The 12,485-nt window shown below is 39.1% G+C and overlaps 3 protein-coding genes across 3 annotated transcripts; 1 reads left to right on the forward strand and 2 right to left on the reverse strand.

Moving 5' to 3' along the window:
• The first annotated feature begins 225 nt into the window (after positions 1 to 225).
• Positions 226 to 3,162, forward strand: MONOS_5509 (putative ATP-dependent transporter). The gene has a single exon (XM_067875663.1). The coding sequence runs from the start codon at positions 384 to 386 to the stop codon at positions 2,751 to 2,753; it is 2,370 nt and encodes a 789-aa protein (XP_067721617.1). The 5' UTR covers positions 226 to 383; the 3' UTR covers positions 2,754 to 3,162.
• Positions 2,976 to 7,800, reverse strand: MONOS_5510 (uncharacterized protein). Its single transcript, XM_067875665.1, has 5 exons — positions 7,713 to 7,800; positions 7,488 to 7,633; positions 7,307 to 7,403; positions 6,444 to 7,257; positions 2,976 to 6,236 (listed from the first exon to the last, which is right to left on the reverse strand). Exons 1-5 carry the CDS (start codon positions 7,768 to 7,770, stop codon positions 3,257 to 3,259), a joined length of 4,095 nt encoding a protein of 1,364 aa, XP_067721618.1. The 5' UTR covers positions 7,771 to 7,800; the 3' UTR covers positions 2,976 to 3,256.
• A 470-nt stretch (positions 7,801 to 8,270) lies between these two features.
• MONOS_5511 (putative DEAD/DEAH box helicase) lies at positions 8,271 to 12,141 on the reverse strand (the record flags this gene model as incomplete). Its single annotated transcript, XM_067875666.1, has 5 exons — positions 8,271 to 10,739; positions 10,998 to 11,138; positions 11,442 to 11,704; positions 11,767 to 12,002; positions 12,131 to 12,141. 5 exons carry the CDS (start codon positions 12,139 to 12,141, stop codon positions 8,271 to 8,273), a joined length of 3,120 nt encoding a protein of 1,039 aa, XP_067721619.1.
• Between the last annotated feature and the right edge of the window lie 344 nt (positions 12,142 to 12,485).

Genomic DNA, 12,485 nt, shown 5'->3' on the forward strand with positions numbered 1-12,485 from the left:
CCTGCTATTATTGCCGAGACAAACGATTTTTTGGAGAAATATCTGGGTCCTCAATTATTTGGAGATTTGGATAAAACAATTCTCAGATATGTGTATCATTACATAGAGTCAGGAATGTGTTTAGATGTCGATTCTTCATATGAGCAGGTTTCTAACCATTTTTATTGATTTTAACTTTTAAAATAATTATTTCTCACTTTACATTAAATATATCTTTTTGATTATTTTATTAGCTGGGAGAGATCCTTCCATCTTGGGGGGTGTGCCCAGTTTCAGAATGTAGACAAGTTTGCGAAAAGTTTGCAACAATCGCTTCAAAATACAATGTTGTCAAAGAGTCAAAAGAACAAAGTGCTCTTCAACTAAAAACACAGAGAGAAAAGATGACCAATATTCGTGATATTCTTCAAGGTCAATCTCTTGAAAATCACATTTCATCTGTTTTGAAACCAAAAACTCTTGCTCCACGTCACATCAGAAAGCGAGAACAAAGAAAGAAAGAAGAAGGACCAGATCCCGATGAAGAGAAATTCCAGGATCCAAACTCTTCAACCAGACTTACTTATATTCCTGATTTGCATGATGTTGTGATCGTTAAGCCTCAACATGCTGATCGATCCAATCCAGATGAAATTCGTATTTCAGAGTTTAGCATGTCTTTCGCTGGTAAAGTTCTGCTGAACAATTCTAGTCTTTTCCTTCAAAAAGGAAGAAGATATGGATTGATTGGAAGAAATGGTGTTGGTAAATCTACATTACTTAGGCACATTGCACGAGGATCGTTCAATCTGTCAAATTCACCTGATATTCTGTTTATTGAACAAGAAGTTCCTGGAAACGAAGCTTCGCCATTGGAATGGGTTCTTGCTGCTGATCAAAAGAGAATGGAGCTTCTGAAAGAGGAGCAGCGGCTGTTGGGGCTAATTGAATCAACGCCAGCAGCAAAGGAGCACGATGAAGTTGAAAAAGAGGAGATGCAGAAGATTAGAGAGAAGGAGAAGAAAGCAAAAGGCGAAATCGGAGATGAGGAGAATGAGGAGGAGAAAGGTGAAGGAGAAGAAAACGAGAATGAAGAAGAGGATGGAGAAGAAAAGCCATCTTCTTCTTCATCGCCATCTGATTTCCAACAGAAAAAGAACAAAAAGGCAGCACTTCTTCGAGAAGCCATGAAGTCAAAGAAGCATCCCATGACTGTTGCAGCACCATCTTCGCTTGGGGCTGCAATTTCATCCGCAGCTGCACATGCATTGAATGAAGGAGACAAGGACGATGAAGACGAAGAGGAGGATGCAGCTGGAGCAAAAGGAAAGGGAGATGAAGAAGACAATGCAGATGAAGGAGCTGAAAAATCAAGAGGGAAATCAGCATCTTCTTCAGCAGGCAAGCGCAAGGCTCGTTCAAAGGGAGGTCTGCTTGGAATGCGCCGTGTGGCGAAGCTGGCATCGGGCTCAGATGCATCTTCGGAGCTTGCAGCGCTGTATGAAAAGATGGCTGATATGAAGATCGAGACACACGAGTCACGTGCACGCTCGATCCTGAAAGGGCTTGGGTTCACTGAGGAAGACATGACAAGGCCGTCCAACCTGTTTTCTGGAGGGTGGAGAATGAGAATTTCACTCGCCCGTGCGCTGTTCAGGGAGCCCACTTTCTTGTTCCTGGATGAGCCGACTAACCATCTGGATCTGCCTGGCTCATTGTTCCTGGAGCAGTATCTGAAGCACTACGACAGAGGGCTTGTTCTGGTGTCGCATGATCGGTACTTCCTGGACAAAGTGTGCACAGACATCATCTTCTTCAACAACGAGAAGCTGACAAGCTACAAGGGCAGCTACTCACAGTTCGAGATCGTGCGGAAGGAGCAACGCACACACCAGTCAAAAGCGTACGAGAACCAGCAGAAGGAGATTGCTCGTATTCAGCGGTTTATCGATGTGAACATTGCGAAGTCGGAGAAGCTGTGCAATGCAGCACAGTCCAGGCAGAAGATCCTGGCGAAGATGGAGAAGATTGAGAAACCAGATGAAGACGACTACCACGTGACTTTCCGCTTCCCTGAGCTTGGCTCTGGCATCAAATCTCCGTTCCTGACGTTTGAGAACGTGAACTTTGGGTATGTGGTGAAGAAGAACATCCTGGAGAACATCTCTCTTGTGATTGGGCTGTCGTCGCGTGTGGCGCTGGTAGGAACGAACGGAGCAGGAAAATCAACGCTGCTGAAGCTGATGTGCCGAGACCTGACGGAGTCTTCTGGAAACATCTGGATTCGGCCTTCTCTGTCGACTGTGCGGTTCAGCCAGCACGCAGTCGATGAGATGCCAACGAAGATCGATGCGCTGAACTATCTGTACGAGTCTGTGCAGGCACTGACAGAATTCAAACCACCAAAGGGACAGGAGAAGATAAGAGCACATTTAGCGTCCTTTGGTGTGACAGGGCAGATGGCGATGCAGAACTTGGGGACGATGTCTGGAGGAGAAAGGATGAGGGTGGCACTCGCAAAGATGACTCTGAACAGACACCCGCATCTGCTGCTGCTGGATGAGCCGACTAACCATCTGGATATCGAAGCGAGAGAAGCGCTGGCACAGGCACTGAAGGCATTCCAGGGGGCAGTTGTGATGGTGACTCATGATCAGCATCTGATCACGGCAACGTGCTCGGAGATTTGGGTGGTGGAGGACAAGAAGGTTACGCCATTTTCAGGAGATTTCGAACAATACAAAAAGCATCTTACGAAGAAGATGGGATGGTAGGAAAGAAGAAAGTAATAATTTCTCAATTATTATTTTATTATTCAAAAAAAGATCATATTTTAATTCGTTTTTTTATCACTTTTATTGAATAATTTTTTCTTTCTTATCAAATTAGTTCATATTTTGTTTTTAAAAATTTCCACAAGGATTTTAAAAACAAAACATGAAATTTCCCGTTTTTTTCAATTTTTATGGAAATTCTTGAGTTTTTCCACAGAAAGGAAAAAAAAAAAAGCTAACAGTCTTTGATAAAATTAACTCAAACCAAATGGATGAAAGTGTAAGTGGCAATGAATATCTATTTATCAAAATTAAAACCAAATTCTTAAAACTAATGCATTCTCAAATTACGCAATAATTTTTAACTGAAATTCAACACACACACACACACACACACACACAAAAAAAAAATAATAAACTAATTCAGAAAATAGAAGGTATTCCAATTTTCTTTTTCATAACTAATATTCTCACACAAAGAAAGAGATTAAAACCAAATTTTTCTATTGCTCTGTTTTCAGCAAAAACGCTGAAACATAAGAAGATTGGGCAGGATTAATTTTCATATGAGATGAATAAATACTGTCATCTGACACTTCAGATGAGTTTTTCATTAAGTTTGTGTTGAATGTGTTAGTTTGCATTGTTGCTGTTTGATTTTGAGGGGAAGAACAATAAAGAGGAAATGAAGGATTTGATGAAAAATGAACAGGAGTGGCAGAAGGCGAAATGATAAGCTGTGAAGACAAAGACGAAGACGAAGAAATCGAAGGAGAAGAAAAAGGGGTGTTTTGAAAAGAAGCAATCGCAGGAGAAGAAAGCGGAGATATGAAACAGGATGAAATGGAAGAGAAAGAAGATGAAAGTGAAGGCGATTGCAAAGATGAGTTTCCAGGTGTAAGTGGAGAAGAAAATGAATTGTCGAATGAAATAGAAGAAGAAGAAGAAGAAGAAAAAGGAGAATCTGAAGATGAGATAGAGGCAGAAGATGAAGGATACGTTGATGTTGTAATAGTCGAAGAAAGAGGAGCAGTAAATTGATTGAATTCATTTGTTCTTTGAGACGATTCTTCGTCCATCAATGGCAAAGGACTCGTCACACAATCAACTTCATCTCTTATTCCCCTGTTTTTCACAGTTTCATTTTCATCTGAGAAACATTCATCAATTGCAAAGCCATCATCTTTCCTTTGATGGATAGAACCTCCGCTTCTGTATTCATCATCATCAACATCTTCTTCTTCTTCATTTCCTTTCATCAAATACAAGTCAAGTCCCTTCCAGTTATTTGCCACTTGCAGCTCAATCATTCTCTCCCAAATGCCTCCGCCACAACACACTTTCACACAGCAGTGGAGCTCCATCAAACTAGAAATCTCACTTTCTGATGGTGCCGCTTTACTGTTCGGATTGAAGAGCCCGTCTTTCCCCATCCACTCCATCATGTTGCTCGCTTCCTTTGCTGCTTCAGCAATCGATTTGTTTGAAGAGTCAGCCAATGTATCGACCCTTCGAAATGACTGCTTTTCACTCAGCAAATACAAAAAGGAAAGAAGTAAAACGAGATCCAATGGAACATTTTGAAGGATTGGAAAAGAAAACGGAAGTTGCGATGAAATGGATGATGAAGTGTTTAGTGTGGTTTGCGGTGTTGTTGTTGGAGTGGAAAAAGAAGTTAATGAGCTTTGATTTGAATATGGAGGAAGTCCAGAAGAAAATGGTGAGGAAATAGTAGAAGATGAAGTCAGAAAAGATGTTTGAGAATGTGATGCATCTGCTCGACTTTGTCGTTCGTAATCATCAAGAATATTCTTTCCAACAATAAGAAAGCGATTGAGAAGCGTCAACACAGAAGACACAGCAGCAGGATCATAACTGCTTCTGCAACTTTTCTTGCCATTGTAATTACCATCATCATCTTCATCGCACTCGTCATCATCATCTTGTTCTTTGTTTGAAAGAATTCTAACTGAATCATTCAGTTTTGAATCATCATCAAAAGACATCACTTTGCAGTATCTTTGATACTCTGCATCCAACATTTCCATGTGCATTTTTGAATTTTGAGAAAATGAGCCATTAGGCAGACCAGAAAAAGAAGGCAAAGAAGCAGAAGAAAGTGCTTGCGTTGCATTCATTCGCAATTTTTCAGTGCCACTCGCAGATGATTCCAGAACAGAAGCACAAAGCATTCCGATGCGATGCAATAATGGAAATGAGCTACAAAATGCTTCATCAGCTGATATTTCTTTTCCTTCGTTTGCTTGTTTGCTGTGTTGTATTGCTAAACTTGCATTTGTTCTCAGAGAACGCAACAAGGCAAGAGCTGCTTCATCGCTTAGCTCTGCAACGCACGAAAGAGTCCAAAGAAGCCATCGAACTATCACTCGACATGAAAGAGTGGCACTGCTCTCATCGTTATCATCCATTCCTTTATTCGAGTTGTCTTGATTGTGATTATTGCTCTTCGTGTTTGTCTCTTTTCGTTTCAATGTATCTGATGAAAAAGAGCTTGAGAATGAGATCGCGCCAAGCTGTGGCTGTGCTCGTGATTGACTGCTTGCAGATGCATTTTGAGTTTCTCCAACATTCTGTGTCTTATTTAATTCCTCTGAAAACATCTTTTTGTGTACGCTTTTCCTGATGCTTGTGAACTCCAGCCATTGTAATGTCATTTTAATGCACTCAATCAAAAATCCATTTTCGCATCGTTTCGCGTTCTTGCTATCTGGTTTATTGATCCAATAAGGATTTTCAGATGGAGCACTTGTTTCATTGTTTAACTTTTGTTTTATGTCATCATTCCAGAAAGAAGTTGGTGTTCTTTCAAGGAGAAGCTTTAAAGTGCTATTCAGCCTAATTCGCCTTGAAGAAGAAGTCTGAGAAAGCAAATCAGAATAATATAAAGACGAGGAAGAGGAAGAAGACAAGGACGAAGATGAATATAATGAAAATTGTGTTGAAGAGAACTGAGTGTCTGCAGCGGAGTTGTGGCACAGCTGAAGAAGAGAGACAATCAAAGAGGAAAGAACATGGAAAAGTGAAATGCATTGCTGATATGAATATTTGAAAGTGGTTTGTGGAGAAAGAGGATTTTGTGAGATGTGTGGAAATCCTGGTGGATAACAAGAATTATTTGGAGGAAATAGCGAAGATGATGTGATTACAGCAGAAGAAGCGGAGGAGGAGTTACTTTGCATTTTACAGTCCTTTGGATGCAATTCTTTCTCCATCTGAATGAAAGCATTTGAGAGAACATCCACCATTTCTTCAATCCATTTGCACAGATAGAAAAGCCAGTCAATGTTTTCTCTCAGAAACCGATTCATCCAGCCGCTGTTGCAGCAGCAGCTGAAACAGACACACGAAGCAAGAATAAAAGACAACTGAGATAAAATTGGTAAGTTTTGCTGAGAAAATGTGCTGATTGTGCTGTTGAATGAGGAAAAAGGTGGAGGTTTGCAAAGTTCTAAGGATAACTTCCTGAAAAGAGGCAGATTGAAGATAAACACATGTTATAAATAAACAAACAAACAAATAAATAAATAAAAAGAGGTTGATTTTAAATAAAAATGAAAAATGAAAAAAAAAAGTTTGATTAATTTAAAAAATGTGTTGCGACAATCCACTTAATTTGATCCATCAACAACTTTTATAAAAAGCAAGAATTTTTCATTGAAAAGCGCAAACCTTCCCAAAGAGCACAAAGCGCTTGTCAATGAAGATTCTGTAACCAATAAATTATTCTCCTCATATCTTAAAACGAAAGAAATAATGCTGCATCCAAGTTCTATGAAAGAACGACTATTTAATCCTTCCTTAGCATTTGGAATTAAATCCGGAAAAGCATTTTTTGCAAGCGAATATACAATATTACAATTAGTTTTGACTTTAAACAACTTGTAAGCTTTTCTCCAAAACTCTTCGTCTTCATCTTCAACGTAATCATCATCTTCCATCCTTTTAAAATCTTTCCCTTCTTCCTCTTCAATTTCTTCATCATTCCTCCATCTTTCGTCATTTTGAAGCAATAACATATGAGTCAAGAAAGGAGAAAATGATGAAAAATCGTCAACTGCGATGTGATCTTGAAAGAAAACAGCTACTACACTCAATAGACACCAAGAAGTTAACTTGTATCTGATCCAGCTTTGCTTTTCCCAGTCTGCTTGAAGATAAAGATTCAATTGCCGTTCAATTAAATCAAATAATCCATCTTTGCGAAATTCTAGTCTCATAATTTCGCTGCTATTTGCTAAGTTGATAACAATGATGAGGACAAATGCAACAAGAAGTGGATCTTCGTCTTCAAGAATTTCAAATATGTAATTATAAAGACGAGAATCAGTACTTAGTTTCTCAGCGAAAACATCAGTGCAGGCTAAATTACATAACACTTGCAATGAAGAGATTTTATGGATCCTTTCATTTGACTCAGAAAGAAGTGATACTAGATGAAAAAGAAGTTTTGACTGAGACAGCTGTTCAACAGTTGGATTTGGATCTAATGTCATTTAAAATGATATATTTACAAAAAGGTAATAGAAGCACACAATTTATGAAAAATTTCTGAATTGTTTGCAAGCTGCAAAATGGATTTGATCTCGATTGTAACAAATCAAATTCATGCGAAACAAAGCGAGAGTTTCTCTAAAATAAAACAAAGAAATTAAAAGTTGATGAAATTCAATTAAATTTATAAGCAAAATCATAAATATATTCGCTTTTACAAACAGAAAGAGTTGGAAAAGATGTTTTTTGGATCACAGTGTTGAAGACGGATGAAGATCGAAGTGAAATTAAATTAGTACATCTCTGTTCATTTCTTATCGATAGGAATGTCTCTGATGTTTTCGTTGTTTCTTCGTTTGTTGTAGCATCTTTGAAAAAAAGAATATATATAAATTCAGAAAAATCGAAATAAACGTTCCAAGAAGTCAAAAAATTGTTTTCTTATACCTTTCGAAAAATAATTCTGACGTTGTTCTCTTCTTTCTTCTAAATTCCAAACTTCCATTCAAAGAGAACAGTCAGAATAAATTTTTCTTGATGTACCATTATAAGTTTTATTGGAAATGATTTCTTTAAAAGGAAAACAAACTATCTTTAAATATCATTATCTTCAAGCTTTTTCAAGTTTTATATAAATACATCATGACGTGAACAATTAAAAATTGCTCGAAAATTCTAAATATCTATTAAAAAAGAACACATTTCTACAAATATTCAAAAAAATGAAAATAAATATTAAAATCATCAAACAAAATAAAACTCGATAACAATACACTTTTAATCATTTACAACAATATCCGTTGTTAAAAGTCTGAACTAACTATTGATAAATAATTAAACAAAATTCTGAAAAAAAAAAAAAAAAAAAAAAAAAAAAAAAAGGAAAAAAAAAAAAAAAAAAAAGAAAAATTGCTACAAACAAAAACAAATAATATAATGCAATATAATAACTGAATGAATTCATCTCAAATGATAAGGAGTATACACACATTGGCCTCGCATAGCTCATCCATCAATCGGCTCTTCGCCTTCCTCTGGATCAATCACATTATCTTCATCATCAGCATCAACATCAACATCTTCTGCTCCTCCATCCTCCACCGCAGCCACAGTTGACAGAAACTCCCTCAATTCCTGTTCTGTCGGCAGCTCATTGTCTTCAAAGTAGTCATCGTCCTCTAATTCTCCCCCTTCCTCTGAAGACTTCCCTTCCTTCCGCTCTTCCATTTCTTGGTCCTCCTCAAAGAACTCCTCTTCGTATTCTTCTCTTCCACACCCCCTCCCCATTCCCATCCTCATCCCCATCCCCATCCTCCTCTCCATCTCTTTCCTCATCTCCTCCTCTTCCTCCTCTTCCTCCTTCATCCTCATTGCAGCTGCCACTGCTTTCCTCTCTGCCATCTGCCAATATGCAATTGACCGCATTCCTGTGCATCTGCCACCACAGGAACGCCCGCACACACAAAGAGGACGCTGAAGACGGAGGTAAGGAGACTGGGGAGAGCGAAGGAAATACGAAGAGGGAAAGGAAAAAGGAGAGGGACGAGAAGGACGAGAAGGATGAGAGGGATGAAGAGATTGATGTTGGAGAGGAAGATTGGAAGGATGTGGAAGATGTGGTGGATGGGGCGATATCTGCTTGGGCATTTGGGAGAGGAAGGAAGAAGAAGAAGAAGAAGAAGAAGAAGTTGACGATGATGATGAAAATGATGATGAAAGAGAAGAAGGAGATGGATCAGAAGAAGAAATGAGGAGCTTGGCGATGTTTCCAGGCACAAAGTCCTTTGCTGCTGTGGAGAGAGAAAGGTTTGATGAAGAGGAGCTTGGCGAAGAATTGGAAGAAGAGGAAAGGTGAGAAGAAGAGGAAGAAGTCGGAGAAGTTGGAGAAGTTGGAGAAGAAGGAGAAGGAGAAGGAGAAAGAGAAGGAGAAAGAGAAGAAGAAGAAGAAGAAAGAGAAGAAGAAGAGGGAGAAAGAGAAGAAGAAGGCAATGAGGGTGAAGCATGAGCAGATGGGAGTGTGGCAGAAGGAGGCGGAGGAGGTGTTGGAAGAGAAAGAGACGAAAACTCTGGTGAGAATGAGGTGTTTGTGGATGAATGTGTTTGATTGGATGGAGAAGGAAATGAAGATGATGATATGGATGAGATTGAAGGTGATGAAGGTGATGATGATGATGGAGTGAATGAAGAAGATGCAGAAGACAAAGAAAAAGAGCGATTTTCATTTAAAAAAGAAGTATTTTGTGAAGCAGAAGAACGAAAAGAAGCTGAATTTCCATTGAAAACGGTGTTTTGCGGAGGAAATAGTGTTGATTGGTATGCTTTTCCAGATGTTCGATAAGCAGTGGGACAAGAAGAAGTGGAATAAGAAGAAGGAGAAAGAGAAAGAGAAGAAGGAGAAGGGGAAGGAGAAGAAGGTGGAATAGGGGTGTGTGGAGGTAGTGGAAGTTCAGAAGTTTCATTATTCAATGTGTTTTGTGCGATTTCTTGTTTATAAGAAGAAGAGGAAGAAAGAAGAGAAAGAAGAGAAGGAGAAGGAGAAGGAGAAGGAGAATGTTGTTGAGGTGATGTTTGCGGTTGTTGTGGTGATTGCTGATTCATCCCTTGTTTTTCACTGCTGATGCAAAAGCCACTCGATTTATTGTTATTCTCAGTGCTGTTCAAGCTTCCTTCATTGACTTTCCAATCTGGTTCATTTCTTTCATTCTCTTCATCTCCCTCTCCCTCTCCCTCTTCTCCTTCCCTCCCCACCTTCTCTTCTTCCTTTCCCTCTTCTTCTTCTTCTTCTTCCTTCCTCCTCAGCAGCGCCTCCAGCTCCTCAAAGGACGTGAGCTCCCTCATTCTCTTCTGGCTGTGCCTCTCCAAGCTCTTCACGTGTCTGTGGCTTTCCAAGTCCACAAACGTCAGCGACACACTCATTTTTCCGTAATGCCCCGTCTTCCCTATCCGCAAGCGGTGCAGCGATTGAAACGAAAGCGCTGAGGTGTCTGGAGGCAGGTCGAAGCTGACGACGACGTCGGCTTCTGCGGAGTGCAGAGACGAGGCAAACGGGTCGGTGGCGATGAGGAGCTTTGTGCGGTGCTCGAGGAGGGAGGAGAGGATGCTGGTGTGTTGGAGAGAGTCGAGGGGAATGTCACTGAGGAGGCTGGAGATGGAGGAGGGGCGGAGAGAAGGGGAAGGGGAAGGGGAAGGGGAGGGGGAGGGGGAAGGGGAGGGAGAAGAATGAGGGGAAGGAGATGGGGAAGGAGAAGTGGAGGAAGAGGGAGAAGGAGAAGTGGAGGAAGAGGAGGAGGGAGAAGAATGAGGAGAAGGAGAGGAAGAGGAAGATGATGAGGAAGAGGAAGGAGGAGGGGATATAGAAGAAGAAGAAGAAGAAGACAATGATGACGATGAAGGAGGAGGAGGAGGAGAGAGGGAAGAGAAGGAAGACATGTTGTCTTTGATCCATTGCAGCAGTTTGGTTCCAGATTCAGTTGACTGTGCCACAAGAAAAAGGATAAAAATCATTGATAAAACAAATGTGTGATAAAAAAATAGAAGTTGATACAATCCAGATGGACAATTCTTAAATGTTAAAATCCTTTAAATTTTTTTCCTCTCAAAATGTGATTCTTCAATATGAATATACTAAAATATATAAGGATTCTATTCAGAATTTCATTTATCATTCTCTCTCTCTCTTCATCCATCCATCTATCCATTCTTCATCACAGCCACTCTCAAAACATCGCACACCGAAACAAATACGATCATCTGGTCGATCTCAAAGCGACCGTACAAATCAGCCAGAAACTGACACTTCTCTTCGAATGTCGTCAGCACCACAAAAAACGACTCCACTTCGTCCAGCGTGAGCTCATCTGACAGCAAGTCCAGCTGGTTAGAGGAGAAAATTCATAAACATGTGTTTACCCACACACAAATAGTAGTAATAACAATAATAAGGAGAAAGAGAATGACAATAGCAGTGAAGCAGGTGGAGAGGGGAATCCACGTATGTTAATGTTATTAGAAATGTTAAGTGTTTCGTTGAAAATGCGGTGAAGAAATGAACAAAAAATACAAATAATTACAAAAATGATTTAATATTTTGAATTTAAATCATATGAACATAAATGCAATAAAAGCAATTGTTAAAATGAAGAAAAATAAGATGCTCATTCAAATAATGAATCAAACCTGAACAGCGTTGGGAAGGAATTTGTCTGTCACTTTTCTTGGAATGACCGAAAGAAGAGAAGAAAATAAAGCAACTTGAGTCGTTGGAGGTATCGCTTTTAATATTTGCACGGTATGAAAAAATCCTGATTTCCCCTTTACTGCATATTGCTCTGCATCATCGAGAACAATCATCCGAAGCATATCAAGATCCAGTTCATCATTTTGTGAATAACAATTAATGCAAGCAGGGGTTGAAATAAGAATGTGGCATGATAATTGTGCTTAAATTAAGAATAGAAGCAATTTGAAAAAATAAGTGCTAATTCAAATAAATTGAGCAAACAGCTTAAATCTCTCGATAACGCAAAATCTTTTGAGAGAAGCAATTTTGTCTTTATTTTTGTTTGAGCAGCAATGGAAATTGCCAGCTCGTTAACTTTTTCTGCGCATTCATCTTTTGGAGTCACGATTATAACTTGAAGCTTCGGCAGTTCCTCCTGAATACAGGAAAGAGCAGCAAGAAGATAGCAAAGAGTTTTCTCTGTGCTTTGAGGCGCATTCGCTATAAAATTTCTTGGACTTTTAGAAATATTTATATTTTAATTTATCGAATGTTTCGAATCGTAAATGTTGTTTTAAATACGAAAATATTTTTTAATAGATATTTTTTCAAATATTTTCCATGAAAAGTAAAAAAATAAACAAACGGTAAAGGCATCAAAAGCGATAAAGCTTTTATTTGTAATTTTGTTGGTGATTTTTGTCCTCTTAAGGACAATGAACGCAAAATAGTGGGTTTTATCCCCAATTGAAAAAACAAGGCCCAAGGTGATGAAAGCCAGAAACGCCTTACTTGCTGAACTTGCTGAATAGCATACATATAAGGATTTGGTAAAGACATATTTAACAAAATTCGAGAGCCCCTGCAAATCGCAAGAAAAGAAAAGAGAGAAAGAAATGGACCCAGTATGGGATCACTGTGATCTTGAAGTTCAATTCTCTCTAATTAGAATCTTGAAGTTCGTCGTGAAAGCTTTTTGACAAATCTCAACTTTTCTTCCA

The sequence above is a fragment of the Monocercomonoides exilis genome (genome assembly GCF_001643675.1).
Source record: "Monocercomonoides exilis strain PA203 chromosome Unknown scaffold46-794033, whole genome shotgun sequence".
NCBI classification, from domain to species: domain Eukaryota; phylum Preaxostyla; order Oxymonadida; family Polymastigidae; genus Monocercomonoides; species Monocercomonoides exilis.